This window comes from Gadus morhua, chromosome 11 (assembly GCF_902167405.1).
Source record: "Gadus morhua chromosome 11, gadMor3.0, whole genome shotgun sequence".
Lineage (NCBI taxonomy): Eukaryota > Metazoa > Chordata > Actinopteri > Gadiformes > Gadidae > Gadus > Gadus morhua.
The window spans coordinates 101,766-120,539 of NC_044058.1; the positions used below are offsets into that span (position 1 = coordinate 101,766).

At 43.5% G+C, this 18,774-nt stretch overlaps 1 protein-coding gene across 7 annotated transcripts in view; it reads left to right on the top strand.

Moving 5' to 3' along the window:
* Nucleotides 1-9,373: 9,373 nt before the first annotated feature.
* Nucleotides 9,374-18,774, top strand: part of LOC115553679 (metalloreductase STEAP4) — a 28,343-nt gene continuing 18,942 nt past the window's right edge. The window contains exons 1-12 of one of the 7 annotated variants that reach the window (XM_030370145.1): nt 9,374-9,392; nt 9,599-9,813; nt 10,466-10,573; nt 11,469-11,539; nt 11,649-11,736; nt 12,587-12,865; nt 12,976-13,070; nt 14,765-14,875; nt 15,078-15,120; nt 15,211-15,375; nt 16,237-16,534; nt 18,360-18,549. In XM_030370145.1, the coding sequence (XP_030226005.1) occupies nt 9,640-9,813; nt 10,466-10,573; nt 11,469-11,539; nt 11,649-11,736; nt 12,587-12,865; nt 12,976-13,070; nt 14,765-14,875; nt 15,078-15,120; nt 15,211-15,375; nt 16,237-16,534; nt 18,360-18,549 (1,622 nt within the window). In that variant the 5' untranslated portion in view covers nt 9,374-9,392; nt 9,599-9,639. Of the gene's footprint in view, nt 9,814-10,465; nt 10,574-11,468; nt 11,540-11,648; nt 11,737-12,586; nt 12,866-12,975; nt 13,071-14,764; nt 14,876-15,077; nt 15,121-15,210; nt 15,376-16,236; nt 16,535-18,305; nt 18,550-18,774 lie in introns of those variants that run through there. The other 6 variants (XM_030370143.1, XM_030370142.1, XM_030370146.1 and 3 more) reach the window with 6 other exon arrangements.

Sequence of the window (18,774 nt, forward strand, 5' to 3'; positions counted from 1 at the left end):
ATGTACCTCCAATGGATCGGTCCGGTGGTCGTCGCAATTGGACTGTATGCCTGCAGAGTAAGAATCAGTCACTGCTCAAAACAAGTACAGCAAGATTATGATCATCACGTCCAGCCATAAATGTGCAAATGGACAGAACACAATATTTAGATAACTTTTAGCAGCAGAGGCATAAATTGCACAAAAAGGTCTACAACGATCATCATTTACCTGCAACATATTACGTGCCAACTTGAGCATGTGGCAAGCATCCATCATTACAAATACTTTCTCGCCAGTCACCGGATGTGGGAAACTGGTTTGAAGCGGGTCTCGTGGGTCCCCCTTCAGCTCACACCCAAGTTGGTTGCACATGCTGACATTGGAGGCATGCCCTTCCATTGTTAGACATACCACCCGAATGCCCCGTGCATGCAGCTCCTCCAAAGCCTGACTAAGAAGGACCCCCTGTGGTTCTGGAGAGAGAGACCTGGTCAGAAAGTATGCAATGGGAGCCTTCCAATGTCCTTGTAGGCCAACAACCATGAACACAAGAGCCTCCGAAGCAACATCATTCTCATTGTTTCCATCACCCATGTCTACAAAACCAGACATTGACTCAGTATGTGGATTATATTGCACATGTTTTTTGATGGACATGGCATCCAACATGAGTGAAACACATCCATATTTAGTCGGGTCTCCCTGGCATCTTCTCTCCAGCATATCCAGCATCATCTTGTTCAGGCCAGGCTTGGCATCCACCGAACGCAGCCACCTGTAAAGATATTGAGAAGAAGCTATAACATGTTGACATCAGTATTTTCCAAAAATTCAAATCGGACAACATTAAGCCTACCTACCTTTGTAATGTTTGTGGATGTGGGAGGGGAAAATGTCGAGTCTCTCTGAGGTATTTGTATGCCTTTGGACCATGAAGATGGAGCGTGAGTGCAAACTCTCTGCAGTTCTGCGTGTACTCATGGCCCTTCTTTGCCACAAAGTCCATCTTAAGATCTGAAATGTTATGAGCAAAGATTAATTAGTCCCCTTCAGATAATAACCAAGGAGTTTAATAAAGAGAGTAACAATAACATGTACATGAATTTCCAAGTGCTAATTTTGTCTTACCTGAGTAGAACGCAAGCTTCTCACTGAGCTCTTCATTAATGAGGTTTTTTTCCCTCAAATCCCCCAAAAGAGCCTTGACTGTGGTCTTTGCCCTCTTTTCTCTGGACATGGTATTCTTCTTTTCTCGCTCCAGACTTTCCAATCTTGCCAAATGTTGATTGATTTTAGCCTTAACAGCGGTAGGAGAAGTAGGCAAGGCATATCCATGATCCTAGTAGAAAGAAGGACGAACATGGTTTGAGTAATGTTTCACTAGACATGGTCCTAATAGAAAGAAAGAAAAGGATGAACATGGTTTGAGTAATGTTTCACTTCACAAACATCACTTTGACACCACTAGTTTATGTCCCACATCCACATTCTTTCTTATAGTCATCAGCTATCAAAGCCAGTTATTTGTGAGTGTTTAATGAGTGGCAGCAAAACGTGAGATTTGAATATGTCCAGGAACATTATGATATGATGTTTAAAGTAGAAATACTCACATCATTAGGCTGAGGTTGTGGGTGTGAGGTTGTCAATTCTGGGGAATCCTCAGAGGCCACGAACAGGCTTTCGTCAGCTCTTCTGGAGGTAGACGTAGCCCTGCCCTTTACCAACTGAAATTAAGAAACATTATGCATAATACAATATATAAAAGGATAAGTTTGTTTGACAATAGAATATTTACATTTGTGAATGCTAGCCTTATGATGATACACCTACTTTTTGGAGGTGAACCGGGAAGCTGAAGAGGGATGGAATAACACCATCAAGTAGTCTAACAATCTGACCCGTCCTGTCAAAGTCAGCCTGCTTAAAATGTTGACTGCAGACAACTGAATAATCACTTGCAGTGAATCCTTCTCTCCTCAAAGCCACTTCCCACTTCGTCCTCAGATCTTTATCTTTTGGAAACCTTCAAAAGTGTCAGATGTAATCTAGGTCAGTGCTTATGGAATATGATTTATCAAGTATCAGTTCATAGCCGGTGAACACATAGCCTAGTTCAACAGTAATCCCAAGATTACCCCATTCCAGGTGTCAGGTGTGGCAGGGCCTTTCTTGTTTATCACTACATTTTTCAGCTACACAAAAATGGGTTGGAAAGCTAGACTAGCTATACTGTGTATAGCCACTGTCCATCTGATTGCCTAGCTAGTTAACATATATTAGCCCCCTCTGGACTGTTTTTTTATAACTAACTTTTATCCCTATTGTCTTTTACAATCTTTATCTTCATCATTTATTTATTCAAGTATTTTTCATTTCATTGACAAGCAATCATATCATGGTCATACTCTTGTTTATTAGCCTAGCTGGCTACGATTTCAGTAGTACTATCGAAGACAAAAATGCTGGTAATATTCCTTTCACAAAATAAAACCAATAGTACGGTAATGTTAAATCTTACTTGTGAAAAGTAATCCCCCGATTCCTATTAAGGATGGTCCGCCGATTTGAGCATGAATATGCTGTACAACAGCCCGGCATCTTGTTTCTGCTGCTGTTGCCGTCTATGGTTGCTGCTCCCGGTTGACCACTCCAAGATGGCGGCCGTATTTCTCGCGTCCCAGCCAGGCCCCCAGGATAGGCATATACTTCCGCAATCCACCCGTGCTCAGAGGCCAAACCTGGTATTGCAGCTGTTTTAGCTGGGAGTGGACGGGGGTCCGTCATTTCATGTGGCCCAGAAGTAGATATCGCCGTCCACTCCAATACAAGTGGGGAACAGGATTGTGTCTCCGCAAAAAATGTCTGGATATCAATCAAAGGCTCATAATTATCTTTCTACCCTGTTCTAAAAAAATGTAAGTTTTTTCTTTTCAAAACGCCTCCTCAAGCGTTTTATTAGCAGTTGATGTTGGGTGGGCAGCTGAAAGGAGCCGTACTGAAACAAACGGCTCCTTGCTATGGACCTGTCATCACCAGCTTCGGTGGTGATGACAGAACATGATTTCGGTTCTGCTCCTAAACCAGGTTTGTCAGTGTTTGTTAGTGTTCTGAAATATTGGCCTACTATTACCCCATACTGTTCTTAAACCACCTACCTGACAGGATGTGCTACCTATGGTTTAATCACAGAATGGGCTCTTAGGTTATACCGAGGAGGTATTTCAACTTTTCAGATCTCTACTAATTGTTTAGTCCTATTGATGTCCCAGCATTTGACCAAACCACAATGTGAAAAGCTTCATCACAAGTACAAATGTTGCATTTTATATCTTACTTAATTAATTGTAAAGGTGAATATTGAGCTATAAAAAGCAAATTTTAAAAGCAATTTTGAGCTACAAAAAGCAATTTCTTTAGAGGTCCAAACTGCTTCCAATATGCAAGTCACAGCCAAAATCTGGGTTAGATGTTTTAATTTTTTTTCCTCATCTCATACAGGTGCACTGGATGCTGCTGCTGTACGCATACAGCAATTGGAAGAAACAGTCAAGGAGCTGATGAGAGCTGTCACAGCTGAAAGTGGTTCAAGTGCCTTTTCACAGATTTTGTGTCTCAGACAAGGACATCCTTTTTTACACCAGATTCACATCCAGAGATGTTTTTTGTGAATTCTGGGAGGTTATTTAACCATCTGCCTCCATGTTGGTTTATTGGTTGAAAGCACAGAAAAAGAAACAAACATTTGAACCCATTTCTCCCAGTCCAACGTGTAGACTGCAACTGGTTGAGTTTTTTCTCTTTTGCTGCCGGGTTGCTGCAGGCCTGCAAGAGAAGGTGCTGGCTGTCATGTTTCAGGTCAGTGTGTCCACTGTCTCCCATGTTGTTATACCGTGGGCCAACTACCGTCACCTGCTCCTTGGCTCCCTCCCCATCTGGATGAGTAAACAGAAAGTCAAGAACACCATGCCAAGCAAATTTGTGCAATACAGTCCAGGGGTCTCATTTATAACCGTTGCGTACGCACAAAACGGGGCTGAAATTGGCGTACGTGACTTTCCACGCCAAGGTTGTGATCTATAAAAAACCAACTTGACGGGAAATTGTGCGCAGCCCTAAGCAAACTCTGACCCATGCGTACGCATAGTTTAGAGGAAAAGGAGAATTGGCGACACAGATGGTGTGGTGGTGAACTGAAGTCAGACCGAAGAATTGTAGAGTGAGAAGAACGATTATGTTTCATCATCGCCCTTCATTCATTTAATTTAATTTCAACCCGTATCATGCGTTATATCTATGTATCAGAATAATTTAAGTCAACTGCGTTATTTCTCAGTTATAACTCCAGAAACATCTCCTTAGAATATACATCTAAAAAAATTCTCTATATTTAATCCCGTCACTCCATACTGTCCACTGACGGCGCGACTGCATGGAATAAAGCATCTGTCCAACATGTGTCAATAACATAATATTTTTATGTGACACTGTAAACACGTAATCAAATGTCAATTACATCCCAAGTGTGGAAAACCAAGCCACACTCCTCATCACAATCGTTGTCCGTTACTCTTGATGCTTTTCATGACAAATCAGGCATTAAAAAGGGGTTATGTTCAAGAACATTTTACGTGGGTGATTACAAACTGATTATCCAAGGTGTTCTCGGTCAGTCTTATTACCGTAACCCTATAAATACAGAGGTGAGCGCTGTGGTAATGCTGCACCATATGGCACTTCTGGCGGACCATGCAAATGGCAGGATTCGGAGGGAGAGGGTCTTTAGGGATTTATTGGTAGGCTACATAAAAATATGTAACTTTATGTCAGACCACTTCTTTTTTAATTCTGGGACTGTGCGCTCCGTGCTACTGACAGAGTTCACTGCTGCAGCAACATGTTGCCACTCACTCTGCTTTTTGTTGTTGGCGATCCCAATCCCGTGACCGCCAAACAAAACTACTTTTCGGGCCTCCATCTCACCCACAAGTGTCTCCACTTCAACCTCCTTGAAATTTCGCTTTTTTGCTTTTCTCAGTACTTCTGCCGTTGTTTCCGACAAGACATAATACTTGCATCTGAGTCTGTTTTATATGCAGATCGAATTCATGAGGTCATTTGCATTGACCATTTATGGTTAAAAGGGGCGTGTACAGGGCGGAACGTGAAGCTGATTCAGCTGCGCACACTTGTAGGCAGTCTGTGATTTATAAAGAAAAGATTGCGTACGGTGTGCGTACGCAGGTTTTTATAAATCTGAATATTTTTTGGCGCACGCAAAACTTGGCTTTTGGGCGTACGTACACTTTTAGTAGCGATACCACGCACAGTTTTATAAATGAGACCCCAGATGTTCAGGTAATCATCGACTGCACCTCGGTGCAGTCAATGATTACCCGAACATCATCTTACAAGAACACAACAACCTGGGATTGCCCCTTGTAGTGCTGTGACTTTTGTGTCAAGTCTCTTCACCGGCTCCATCTCCGACCCAGAGCTGACTGAACGAAGTGGACTGCTGGATTTACTGGAGCCAGGAGATGGCTGCATGGCAGACAAGGGTTTCACCATCGAAATGCCACTAGCTGATCGTGGGGCAACGCTGATTATGCCACTCTCAAGATGACAGGTAGGCATGAAAGGAATGAACATTTCAAATTAAAACTTTGACCCAAATGTGACCATAAAGATATGTAGACAAATGTTTAAGATGGACTGAAGCACTCCAATAATAATACTAATTAACTTATCTCTAACCACTGCGCAGTTCACCGAAGAAAGATGCTCTGAAAACACAAGCAATCGCCCGACTTCGAATCCTCGTAGAAAAGAGCAATAGGCAGAGTCAAGGAATACCGCATCTGGGAACGCACTGTCCTTTCACCTTGTCTGCGACAGTCAACCAGCTGTGGACCGTCTGCTGTGTGATGACCAACTTCCAGGGACCACTTGATTTAAAAAGGCTACATCCCTGTTGAAGAGTGTTTCTACTCAAAACATGTACCTATAAATATTAAATATAATATATAAATATTAAACGAGAGGCACTGAACATTTGGAGTGGTCCCTTCATTTTTTTCCGGTGCTGTAATTCTGTATACTGAAAACATTGTATATTTTGAATGACATGTATGCAATTGAATGAGAAGTCGTTCATCTATAATCAATTTTAAAGTCCAGTCAGTCCATCCTGAAAGTATTCAAAATAATGTTAATATATAATGTACTCAGAAAAAGGGAATGAATTAAATCCTTTTATTCTTTCAGTTCCTTTATTCATTCAGTTCATTTCACTTTCTGCTGAAGATACACATTCATATATGTACCAAAGAAGTACAAGTCTACCTTATTTTTCATCTCTTTTATCATTTCATCATCCCTCCAGACTGAGCTGACGCCAAACTGACGATAGCATAAGCCAACCTACCTAGCGTAAGCTAGCTAGCAGACACTTGCATTCGTAGTCGATATATTTCTCGAAAAATAAACAATCCCATGTCCAGTTTTGAGCGGGCTGTTATGGAGTGTTGTTCGGTAAGTCTGTGAACTTCAGAAAACGTGACTTTGGGTACATTTACCAAGGGATGTCGTGAAAGTGAACTGCCGGTCCTCCATCATCAGTTCGCCAGAGTGATGAGTGATTCACCGGATGTCACAGTGCACAAAGAACACCGAATGCGGAAGTACTACGTATCAGCGTGATAATCCCCCATAGCAGCCTTCAGTAAGGTCATGCTCCCCTTGTGGCTATGTATAGTATTTACGGCTTATATGTTTGGTCCTGCATCCTAGTGGTTATGTGAGGGTAATACAGCTTGTGTGTTTTGAATCTGTTTCCTAGAGGCTATGTGGAGGTAATACAGCTTGTGTGTTTGAATCTGCTTCCTAGAGGCTATGTTGGAGGCAGCTTATGTTCTTAAAAATACGTAACACCAGCAATAAAGCGAAAATTCTTATTTTATGTAAGCTTGGTTTTAGTCTAAGGTTATGCATCCGTGTGGTAAACTTAAAAGTTATACTGTCCAATAGCATAGGTTACCTTGCCTAAGCAGCACATAGTATCAATTCAACATTCAATCATACAAGGTATCACACATCCTTGTTATATTACTGAATTGGATGCCATTCGTCAACCATGGTTTGAGGCCAGCATCAGCCTTGTGTGAAAGTCAAGTATGTGTGGAAGAAATTAAATGATTATATTCTATGGTAAACCATGATTATTATTATTGGGCCCATATATCTAATGGTAGAAAACATTTAAAGCGCCTCTGGATTCTGATCTAGGGCTTGACACGGTGCCAGGGAGTCTTGGGTCAGAGCGTAAGTTGGAACCCCCACAGGAACAGGAAGCTACGGGGACAATGCATGCTGACCTCAGCCTAGCTTATCTTGTTGACCAGTCGCTTAGAGGAATTTGTGATTGATTGTTGGCGGACACCTCAAACAGGAAACTGCTTTGAGTGTGTGGATAAAGAGGACGCCGGATCTGTTGACCGTCAGTGCTTTGCAAACCACTCAGCCTTGTCGTTGCATTTTTAACAATAAAGTATTTTTGTCATACTTGCTCCGGACCCCTCAATTTTATTTCCTCTCTCTTAAGTTAGTCGAAGTGATTATATCTCGGTTAATTCCACGACATTGGCTGTCAATCCAGCTGAATAAGGCATCTGGGCGGCCCTTCTGTTGTCAAAAAAACTGCATATTTCTTTGATTCCTTTAACATTTTCTATTTCAGAGAAAACTGTTTTGATTGCTCTGTAGATTGCTCCGACTTTCCTTAAGCCCTGCTTTGATTGGGCCGACTACGGCCTCCCATTGATCACTGCGGCATTCCTCCCCTAAGGGCTGCTTGGACCTATCTTTTGTGACTTTTGGAGACGGTTTAATGGGCAGCCAGACTGATCAGCAGAGAGAAACATAATGTGAACTCACGAGATTGTTTGACGATGCTGAGAAATACATAGGTCAGTGACTTGACTGGCCATGACATGCTGAGGTCATCTTGAGCAATGAAGCTGTGCTTTGTAGAAGCCATGATGGATGTTATAATTTTCACAGGCATTAGAAATCCTTTTGGAAGTGGTGAGTGCATTATTACCCTATTGTGTATCACACAATAGATTATATGTGTGACACACACACACACACACACACACACACACACACACACACACACACACAAATACACAAACACCCCCCCACCACAAGCAATTATAGTATTGGACAGATAGTAGGTGTGTGGTTGACCTCAACTCCTCAAACCGGAGCTATTCTAGATCTCTGGGAAAACAGGAAGGGCTGAGCCAGGGGGCAGAGCCAGCTACCCAAATCTCAGATTAGTCTGTAGTTGCTGGGTTTGTCTGCACACTTCATGAATGCACCTGGCGGGCCCCCCATGTCGGTGACACACTGCAGTCAAAAGAACACTATTATTCACAGATGCAGGCAGTGTAATTTATACTTGGGGTCCCTCTGCTTCCCTGCGTTGCAACTGTGGCACCCCATCAAAAAATGATTAGGACACATCTGGGCTAGGGGTGGTCCTATGGCTTTGATAGGCCCCCTATGTTTCCTTCTATCTGTTACGTTTTACTGGTTCATAATTCTGTCAACACTGAAAAACAACATGAAGCAGTTTGGAAATTGTTAAAATATATTTGATTATATGACATGTCATCTTCATCCTATAATAGCCACCAGATGTCACTGAATTTGTGGCAAGAAATCTTGTTGTGCTGGTTCTAACCTCAAACCCAGCGACCCAGAACCACATGCACTCCATGGTCAACCTCCAGTATCTACCCAGGCAGGGAGATATCTCTGCCTGTGTTTGAAGAACCACCTCCCCTCACCCCTTGGACCGTAGCGACCTCCACAAGGTCAACAGAGAGTTGCTGCCGGTGCCCACAGGGAACTCACATATTGACAACGTCTGAGAGGGTGCATGGTATCAGATCATTGGGAAGAGAGGGCTCTTGGAATTCTCTCCCCACAAAGTAGGGTCTGATGGAAAGTAGGGAAAGTCTGTTTAACTATCTTAACATGTGCACTCTGTTTATGAAAATTTGGTGTTTGTGTGTGTGTTGATGTGTGAAAATGGGATGTGGGGGTGAGCGAGGGAGAGAGAACGAAAAGGAGAGAAGGAAACAGTGTCCTGGCAGTGCATGGCAGTGAGAAATTCCATTATTACTTAATACTAAACTCACGCTTCACTTTCCAGGACAAAAAAAACCAAAACACACATGTATTGCTCCCCCCAACATTTGTGTTCCCTTCTTCCTTTTGCCTTGGAGTTTCCCGGGGAGGTTTTGCCTGGGAAGGCTGCACCCATGCCCTACATGGTGTGGGGGCAGAACGTCGGCTATAAAACAAACGTCAGTCAGTCAGTCAGTCAGGGCAACGGAGAGGTAAGGACGACTGCTGCTTGTCTGCTGAGATCGTATTATTACATGAACTATTTGTTCTGAACTGTTGGATCCGAAGCTATTGTGAGGCAGTGACAGATTGCTGTTATTTTTTTATTGTGTTTATTGTGCTTTTTGACAACAAGATATCTCTCCAGCATGTGACACTGTGTTGTGATGTGGGTTTATGTGTGTGTCTGGGCATGCAGCCGCAAACACATTGCGCCATGTCAACTGAGGTGAACCAGGCATGTCTCTGCGTCCTCTGGGCATGGAGCCACCCCCGGAGCGAGAGCTGTTGTGTATCTTTGGGACGGGGGACCTGGGTCGCTCTCTGGGCCAGCGGCTGCTCCAGACGGGCTACAGGGTGGTGTACGGCAGCCGCAGGCCCCACAGCTGTGGCCCCCTGCCCCCGGGGGCTCAGGTACGCACTGGGTTAGAGCAACACAACGCTTTGGTGGTCCTTGAGAAAACGTTCCCCTCTCTCTCTCTCTCTCTCTCTCTCTCTCTCTCTCTCTCTCTCTCTCTCTCTCTCTCTCTCTCTTCTCATTCTATATATATATATGCCTCTATCCGCTGTCTTCCTCCCTCTCTGTTGGGCTTTGTTTTGACTCACAGCTCTACAGATTCCAGGAAAAGTCTGGCACGTTCTCAACATGAAGTTAATTAAAAACATGGCCAAATAGCGAAGTTCACTTTTGCCAGTAGAGAAGAAAACCTGCCTTTTTGCTAAAAAAAATTCACAGTATGTGTAACAACTCCATGCAAAGTCCTAATGATAAAGCTGTACGAATGTATATTTGTGCAAATATATTCCTTGGAGTAAATAGTGATCCAGAACTGTGTTTGAAGAGTAGCGTCCTTGACAAATCAATGAGTTGAGTTGTCACATGTAAAATGTATTATCCAATCACTGTGTGTGTTTGTTTATGTATGTATGTATGTGTATGTGTGTGTGTGTGTGTGTGTGTGTGTGTGTGTGTGTGTGTGTGTGTGTGTGTGTGTGTGTGTGTGTGTGTGTGTGTGTGTGTGGATGGAGGGTGCTCATGTCTGTTTGTCTGCTGGTCTTCCTTCAGGTTATGAGCCATACAGAAGCTGCACAGCTAGCCGCTGTAGTTATCGTCTGCGTTCATAGAGAACACTACGATTTCATGGAAGAAGTAGCGCCTCAACTGAAGGGAAAGGTGCTTCCACTCACAATCTACTACACCTCACTAATGACTATTCATAAGGTTCATCTGCGTCACGTTTTCTGGAACGCCGCCATTTGCACGACCGATCTCGCCAAGTATGGCCGCCCACTCCGCTCATCTGAATGTTAGAGAGAGACAGAGATATTATCGATTTTAGGCTCCGATCCTTATTTGTTATCCCTAGTTTTTGTCCATTAGTATGCTTGCCTCAAATCAATCTTCACGACATATATATTTATTTAGTCCACAACCCCTCCCAATACAGTGGAGATATCTTGAAAACGTTCAAGAGCACTGATGCCTACCAATATGCTGTGGCTGGATGGGTGAAGGACGCTAAAGTGAGGCAATTGGCCACCAATAATCTTTATCTGATAAGGACTATATATTTGTGACAGTTTGTGGTGGGTTACTATCATTGATCGTTGAAATCAGTCATCAAATCATAGACGATAATTTCGCCGGGGACGCTTAGGACGAGTTTTCTTCAAGATTAATTTTGTACCCATAACAAAACCCGATTTGAATTATTATGGATTATTTTGGACAATGAGTGAGGTATTAGTACCAATACTCTTTGGCTGGGACGATGTCATCATTGGGTATATGGAGCAGAACATAGTGGGTCATATGTCAACGTTTTTTTGTATGCATTCTATTCATTAGTAAGCTACATGGATATGCCATCTTTCAGAACCTTTCATTACCTGCACTAAAGAGAATAAAAGAGCGCATCCTCATTGTTTGATTGTGGTTGTAGGTGTTGTTGTTGGTGCTGAGTTACCACTGAAATCAGTGGGTCAGTGGGTGGGATCGGTCGTCAAGATGGCAGCGCAAAGCTAGTGACGTCACGTGAACCTGCTCACCCATTCCCATTGATCATTAGGTATTGGTGGACGTCAGTAACAACAGCAAGAAGGGCCTCTACCCAGAATCCAATGCTGAGTTTTTGCAGAGGTGGGAAACAAATTAACTCAACTGCTTCACACTTCTCGGATGCAAAGTATGCCAATAAAAATGGTGATTGCTTTGTGTGTAAGTGTGTGTGTTGCTTTATTTTCTTCAGCCTGATCCCTGCAGCGTCTGTTGTTAAAGCCTTCAATACAGTCTCAGCCTGGTCTTTACAGAACGGACCTTCAGATGCTCACAGACAGGTACTGTGTTTGTCCATCTGTATGTCTTGTCTGTGTTTGAGTGTTTTTTTTGTATTTTGAAGTTAGTGTGGTGGGGTGTAGTTGTATAAGTATATGTGTTAAAAAAGAAGATAAATAAGTAAAAATGCGACATGTGAATGAATCAATGTTTCTTGTTTCATTATCAGTAGCAGAACTTATAACAATTTTATTAATGCATCTTTTTTCGACTTTATGTTACCAAAATAATCAGGACAAGAAACTGGATTGGAAATGCAACTGCTCACAACGCTTTAGTTAGTCTTAAACTGTAGACATCAACACATTAAGGCCCGCTGATTTGTAGAACGATCACGACTCAAGTGTATCAGCCATGGGTCTTTGACGGATTAGCCCTCAGTCCCTTTGAGCTCCAACCAAAGCTTTCCTCTCCAGCTGACCAGAACTGTCTGTGTGGAATTTTCCGTGTGAGTTTGACCTGGTAGGGAAGACCCAGGGGACCCTTAACCACACAATCTCTATTTTTGTGTCTGTGTGTGTGTATGTGTAGATGTACCAAATATTGTGTGTCGGGGTGTGACATGGAATGTGTGTATTTCTGTTTGACGGAGGATGTATGTGAATATACAATATTTTTCTTCTGCTATTACCTCTTTCAGCAAAGTCTAAAATTAGGTGTATGTTCTGTAGAAAGCCATGGCACTGCAGGTGGTAACGTGCGCTATATCCTCTGGAGTCAAATATCTCCTTTAGTCTTCATCTGTGTAATTATAATAATGACTAGTATGCATAAGTGAGGAAGCCTTATATAAGCCACACCTTGAGTCTAGCAGGCTGAAAGTGCAGTCTGTAGTCGTCCTCCCATCTCCAGGTGTTCCTGTGTGGGGACAAGGCTGAGGCCAAGCAGGCGGTCAGAGAGCTGGCTACCAGGCTGGGCCTCAGCGTCCTGGACAGAGGCAGTCTGTCAGCCGCCAGGGAGGTGGAGGACTTCCCCCTGCAGCTGTTCCCCGAGTGGAGGCTACCTCTCTGCATCGCCACCGGCCTCACCGCCTTCTTCTTCTTCTACCTGCTCATCAGAGACGTTATCTATGCCTATGTGGAGCAGGACAAGGACATCTCCTTTAGGATCATGGTGTCCCTGGCCAACAAGGTAGAAACATCCAAACCCCATCAGGACCAGAAGGCCCTCCGTAGTAGCTAATATGTTGCTTCTACTCCAGCTTCATGTGTTACAATTCTATAACCTGTGTGTTCATGCAGGTGTTCCCCATCGTATCTCTGATCATGTTGTCTCTGTGCTACCTGCCAGGCGTAATGGCTGCCATCCTTCAGCTGTATAGAGGAACCAAGTACAGGTCAGCGAGCACAGACTGAAGAGAACCTTCAATAGCTGAGCCACAGTGAGCTTAGTTTAGTCATTCACATTCTTCTGGTGTTCATGAGATAAATATCACGAAGCTTTAAAACTAATCTGTTTACACAAAGGCAAAATGGGCGCACACTCACACAGAGTCACAGAAAACGTGTTTGAATGCAGCCATTAAAGTGTACAAGTTTACTTTGCTTTGGCTAATGCTGGCAAATGCTTTTTAATTCTAGAATTGCATCTTTTACGACCTACAGATTCTTTAGAAAATGTGATACAGCCTGACAATGTTTCAGATATATTTGCATGCGAGTCCCAATAGCTTTATCCTTCTTGATGAACTTGGACGTCTGAGCTCAGCACGTTATAACGCTCAACACCTCTGTGAGAGATTCGGATGACAACATAGGGTGAGTTGCCCTAATGTGGGACACTGCCTAATCTGGGACACCTAAAGTCTGGAGCATTTATCTCTTATTCTGAAACATGCAAATTAATTATATTGTCAAATGCAAGAAGGGATGCCCTGTGATTGAAATCACATGTCTTCACGATTTTGGTTATAAAGATAGGGGAGGGGCTACAGCCAAACCGTAAGTGCACAGTGTGAAGTCCCGAAAAAGTCAGTGAGATAGGTTTTAGAGAAAATTTATTCTAAGGTTATAAATTTGTAATAAACAAAAACAAAATCATATTTGATATCAGATTGTGTTTATGATATAATTATGCTGCAAATTAGGCAAAAATATTATGAAAATGTGTTTCCGAATGTGGGAGAGCATGATTTGCCTGATCTGGGACAGTCATGTTAATTGTGAAAATAAGCATTTAAATGTGTAATGTGTATTAAATTCAGGGTTTATTAGTACAATAGGATCAGAACCCAGTCTTGATGGGCCATTTAATCTAGTTTAGAGGACTAGCTATGTTAAAGCACTAGCTTTTAGTCACACTAAAATCAAGCTAGCTAGACTAGCTAGCCAGGACAAAGGCTTTTAGTCACTCACGCATCAACCACACGCACGCATTATTCATTTATCTACATATATATGAATGTATTGTAGTAATTGGTATCACAAAGCATGGGTCTGTACATTTGACATAAATATTCATGAGCAGATACATTTAAATTAAGGTGATATTGTCTTTTTTATCCCTCATATTGACTGTCCCAGATTAGGGCACACACCGTCCCAGACTAGAGCAAACACATTTTCTTGAGCAATTTTGCACATGGAGCACTAATATATGTGAAATTTCTTCTCTGAGTATGATACCTGAATAATTTTTTCCTGTTTTCAGTAGCCAACATCTTGGGGATTTCAGAATGGTTTCCGGTGTGGGTCAAATGTAGTGGCTTAGTTTGGTAATATCACACATAAGTTGAAATTGCAAAAAGTGTCCCACATTAGGGCAACTCGCCCCTACCTCTCATGAATCTAGATGTGATATAGTGTTTACACCTCCAGAGTTGGTTTGGGAAACGGCTGCCTTCACCCCTTATAACCCTCATAACAAACAAAACAAACCAACAAACCTCTCTCTTTGACCATTTCACATCTATTCTCAATTTGCAATTTGATTACAGAATCTAAATGCTAAATGTTTCAACAAAGCCATTATGTTTCGGGCAATGTACATTTCTTAAATAATAATGGATCATGATCAACTATTGACTGGCAGGCGCTTCCCTGATTGGCTGGACCACTGGATGCTGTGCAGGAAGCAGCTGGGCCTGTTGGCGCTGGGCTTTGCCTTCCTGCATGTGCTCTATACTCTGCTCATCCCCATAAGGTATGCTGTACAGCACCCCTCTATAGCCTCCACACACCTGCAGGAGAAAATGCACAACCTTGTTCACGTATACCTATCCCTGGATAACCACTTTAAGACCAATGTTCACCTTTAGTTTAGGTGAGACCATTATAAAGCTATGAATGTTTAGGAACATCTTGGTAAATAATATATGATATTCTTGTTTACATATGGCCTCCAGATACTACGTGAGATACAAAGTTACAGCACACACAGTGCTGCAGGTAAGGCAAGAGCATCAATAAAGCATTTCTAAACAGGTGCCGATAAGCCACCTGATTTGTATTTCTACCACCGCTCTTTTTCTCTGTCAGATCCGGGAGAACAAGACAGCGGTGTTCGATACGACCTCCGCCTGGCGTACTGATTCCTACTTTTCCGTTGGGATTCTGGGATTCGCATTGTACGTTCTGCTGGGGATTACCTCCCTTCCCTCTGTCAGCAATGCACTCAGCTGGAGGGAGTTCAGCTTCGTACAGGTAAAGCTTTTTCTGTGCGTGTATGGATATTGGTGTGCATGCGCGTTTGTGTGTGTTTGTGCATGTTTTTGTGTTGTTGTTTTTTTCTTGAGGTGAACCTCATTTTCCTCAACCTTCTCCAGGACAACTTCTCCCTTATTTTCTTGTGTGTTTCTGTGTAGGCCAGTGTATCATCCAGGGGAAAACTATTGGAGAGAAAATGTTGTGTGGAATAGGTTGACTTTTAATAGAAAGTTGGCATCCTAGAAAATGTCATGTGTCTTAAAAGTCACAAACGCACACACATGCGCGCACACACTACACACACAAGCACGCGCACACACCGCACGGCATCGACACAAACTCGGAAGCGCACACACGCGCGCGCACACACACACACACACACACACACACACACACACACACAGAGGCGGCGCCAGGGTAGGGCTTGGTTGGGCTATAGCCCAATCAAGAATTGTGTTAGCCCTACCTTTAGCCCTACCATAAAACAACCAAGAAAAGTGCGGAGTCCAACAGCGCCCCCACGTCGTAACGGCATTCAGGCAGCTGCAATGACAACTGTCACTGATCTGGGTTCATTAAGAGTCGGCCTCCAGCATCCGCCGTTATTATTAATCAACATGGACTGTGCTGTCCTGAGATCAGTGGGGAACCTGTCAGTCACTCCTGTGAGCGCGCTTTTAGTGTATGCTCGACACAGAGACAGTTTGGTTGAAATTTGAATTATCTTTGTTAGAAGCTACCTGGCTGTAGTAGTTAGCGTTAGTGGCTTACAGTCATGTTATTAGGTTAACATTAGTAAGCTGGTCAAAATTTATCATGGATAAATTTGTTTTTAAACGTCGTCGGACGGAAGAACAGATGGCGGTGGCGGGCGTTTTGGATAAAACTACGGACACACCGTTGACACCTGCGGGGGAAGACGACCACTCAGGTCCCGCGTCTCCCATGTGCCAGGCTCGGCCGGACAAAGATGAGCAAGAAGAAGAGGAGATGGAGCAGCAGGAGGAAGAGGACGAGGAAAGGGGCTGGCATGGTCAGCCACAGCCAACCACAGCCAACCACGGCCATGATGCTAATGCTACCACTGACATTAGCAAACGACCTGGAGATGGACCGCAGCGCCCTATCAGGAAAAATTACCCTTCAAGGCTAATAGGTAACCAACATTTTTTGGGTGGTGGTGGGCACCGGTTCCATTCAGAGCCGGCCTTTTCTAATGGATACAAGAACTGGAAACACGCAACAGCAGCCCTTAAAAAACACAACGCAAGTGCGGCACACAAGTTCGCCATGGAGGCATGGGCTGAATTTAAACTGGCAACGACAGATGGCTCGAGATTAGGAAACATGATAGATGCAGGTCATTCAAAAATCGTAAAGGAAAACAGAGAGTATATGAGGGCTGTGGTTATGTCTCTACGTTACACTGCATGCCAAGGTATTGCTCAGCGAGGTCACCGAGAGAATGCAGAGTCAGAAAATAAGGGCAACTCTGTGGAGCTGCTGAACTTAATTGGTGAATTTGATCAGACAGTAGCAAAGAAACTGAAGGATAATCCAAGAAATGCTAAGTACACACATAAAGACATTTAAAACAAGATTTTTGAGATTATGGCTGACATGGTCAGAAATGAAATAAGTGAAGAAACCCGAGAAGCAGAACATTTCGCCCTAATGGTTGACGAAAGCAAAGATATCCGTAAACTGGAACAGATTTCCATTGTTGTGCGGTATTTAAAACGAGACAATTTGGCGTGAGGAATTCCTACACTTCGCGCATGCAAGATGGCCTGGACGCCGACTCGCTCCTGAGAAGCATACAACAGACTCTATCACAGTGGTAATATTGACAAAAACATGTGTGTCGGACAGTGTTATGATGGCGCTGCAGTTATGTCGGGCTCCAAAAGTGGCGTTCAGCAGAAATTCAAAAAGGATGTGCCACAAGCACTGTACATTCATTGTCATGCGCACAGGTTAAACCTCGTTTTGGTCGATGTGGTCCGCAATGTTGAAGCGGCAGCAGAGTTTTTTGAAACTATACAAATGTTGTACAACTTTTTCTCAACTCTGTCGCCCATGATCTGTTCATCAAGAAACAGAGAGAGATAGAATCAGTGACACAGCCCGTTGAACTGAAGAGCCTATCCGACACACGCTGGGCATGTCAATATGCGCCATTGGTGGCAATCCGAAAGTCACTGCCTGCAATACGGGCGACACTTCTGGATATCATGTCTCAGCCTAATGCGCGGAGGAAAACGGAGGCCAGGGCTGTGAATGGACTTGTTGATGAACAGTTTGTCCTGCGTCTCACGCTTTTCGAGGAGCTATTCCGGGTCACAAAATCATGTCTGACGAGCTCCAATCTCCCACTCTTGAGGCTTTCGTCCACAATAGACTTATCAGAGTCAGTCATAGCGACATTGTCAGACAAACGCGCAGAAGAGTCGTGGATTGACATTCGGGACAGAGTAGCGGACCTGTGCACAAAAGCCGGTGTGAGCCAGGACGGGACATGCGAAAAGAGACGGACACAGCCTCCTCGAATTCTTCAGGAGTTTGTTGTCGAGGCCCCAGTTGAGCGCACACCTGTTACAACTTCAGATGCGCAGCGCACACATTTGTATTTACCCAGTAATTGACAGACTTGTCGGTGAAATGAGAAGACGTTTCTCAACCGAGGCCGAGGTGTTTTAACTGGAGTCTCGGCACTCAGCCCCAAACATGCGTCTTTCCTAGACAAGAAATGTCTGCAGCCCATGGCGCAGTTCTATGGAGTGACTGAGGAAAACCTGACAGCAGAGCTACACCAAATTCCAGCGTCTGCTGGAAAGAAAGAAAGCACAGGGACATGTAGTGAATGACACTTTGGAATTTCTCGCTTTAATGCAACCTTACCGGGATGCTTTTGTTGATTTATACAGACTCATCTGTATTTCACTGACCCTGCCCGTGACCTCTGCTTCGTGCGAACGCAGTTTCTCCTGCCTCCGTCGGATTAAGAACTATCTACGGAACAGCAGCGGTGATACCCGAAACAGCAACTTGGCGCTGCTGTCCATCAACAAACAAAGGACAAAGACTTTGGATGTTCAGGCGCATCATCGACATCTTTGCCTCCAATCACAAAAAACCGGCGGATTGTACTCATTTGAAAATCTCAACCTGGTGAGTTTCAATATTGTTTTTGGAAACTTTAGTGACGTTTTGCGTGTTGTCCGCGTGATGTTCCTTCCTTGCTGCTGTCTTGTTTCTTGATTAGCATATTAAATTAGTTGGAGATGTGTTTTGACTCTTGGCTTTTGTGTGGTAGTATTGTGTTTTGTTTAATTGGGTGATCTGTGTGTCAAAGAAAATAAATAAATCTTATATTGGTCTCATCGCCTTCTATAT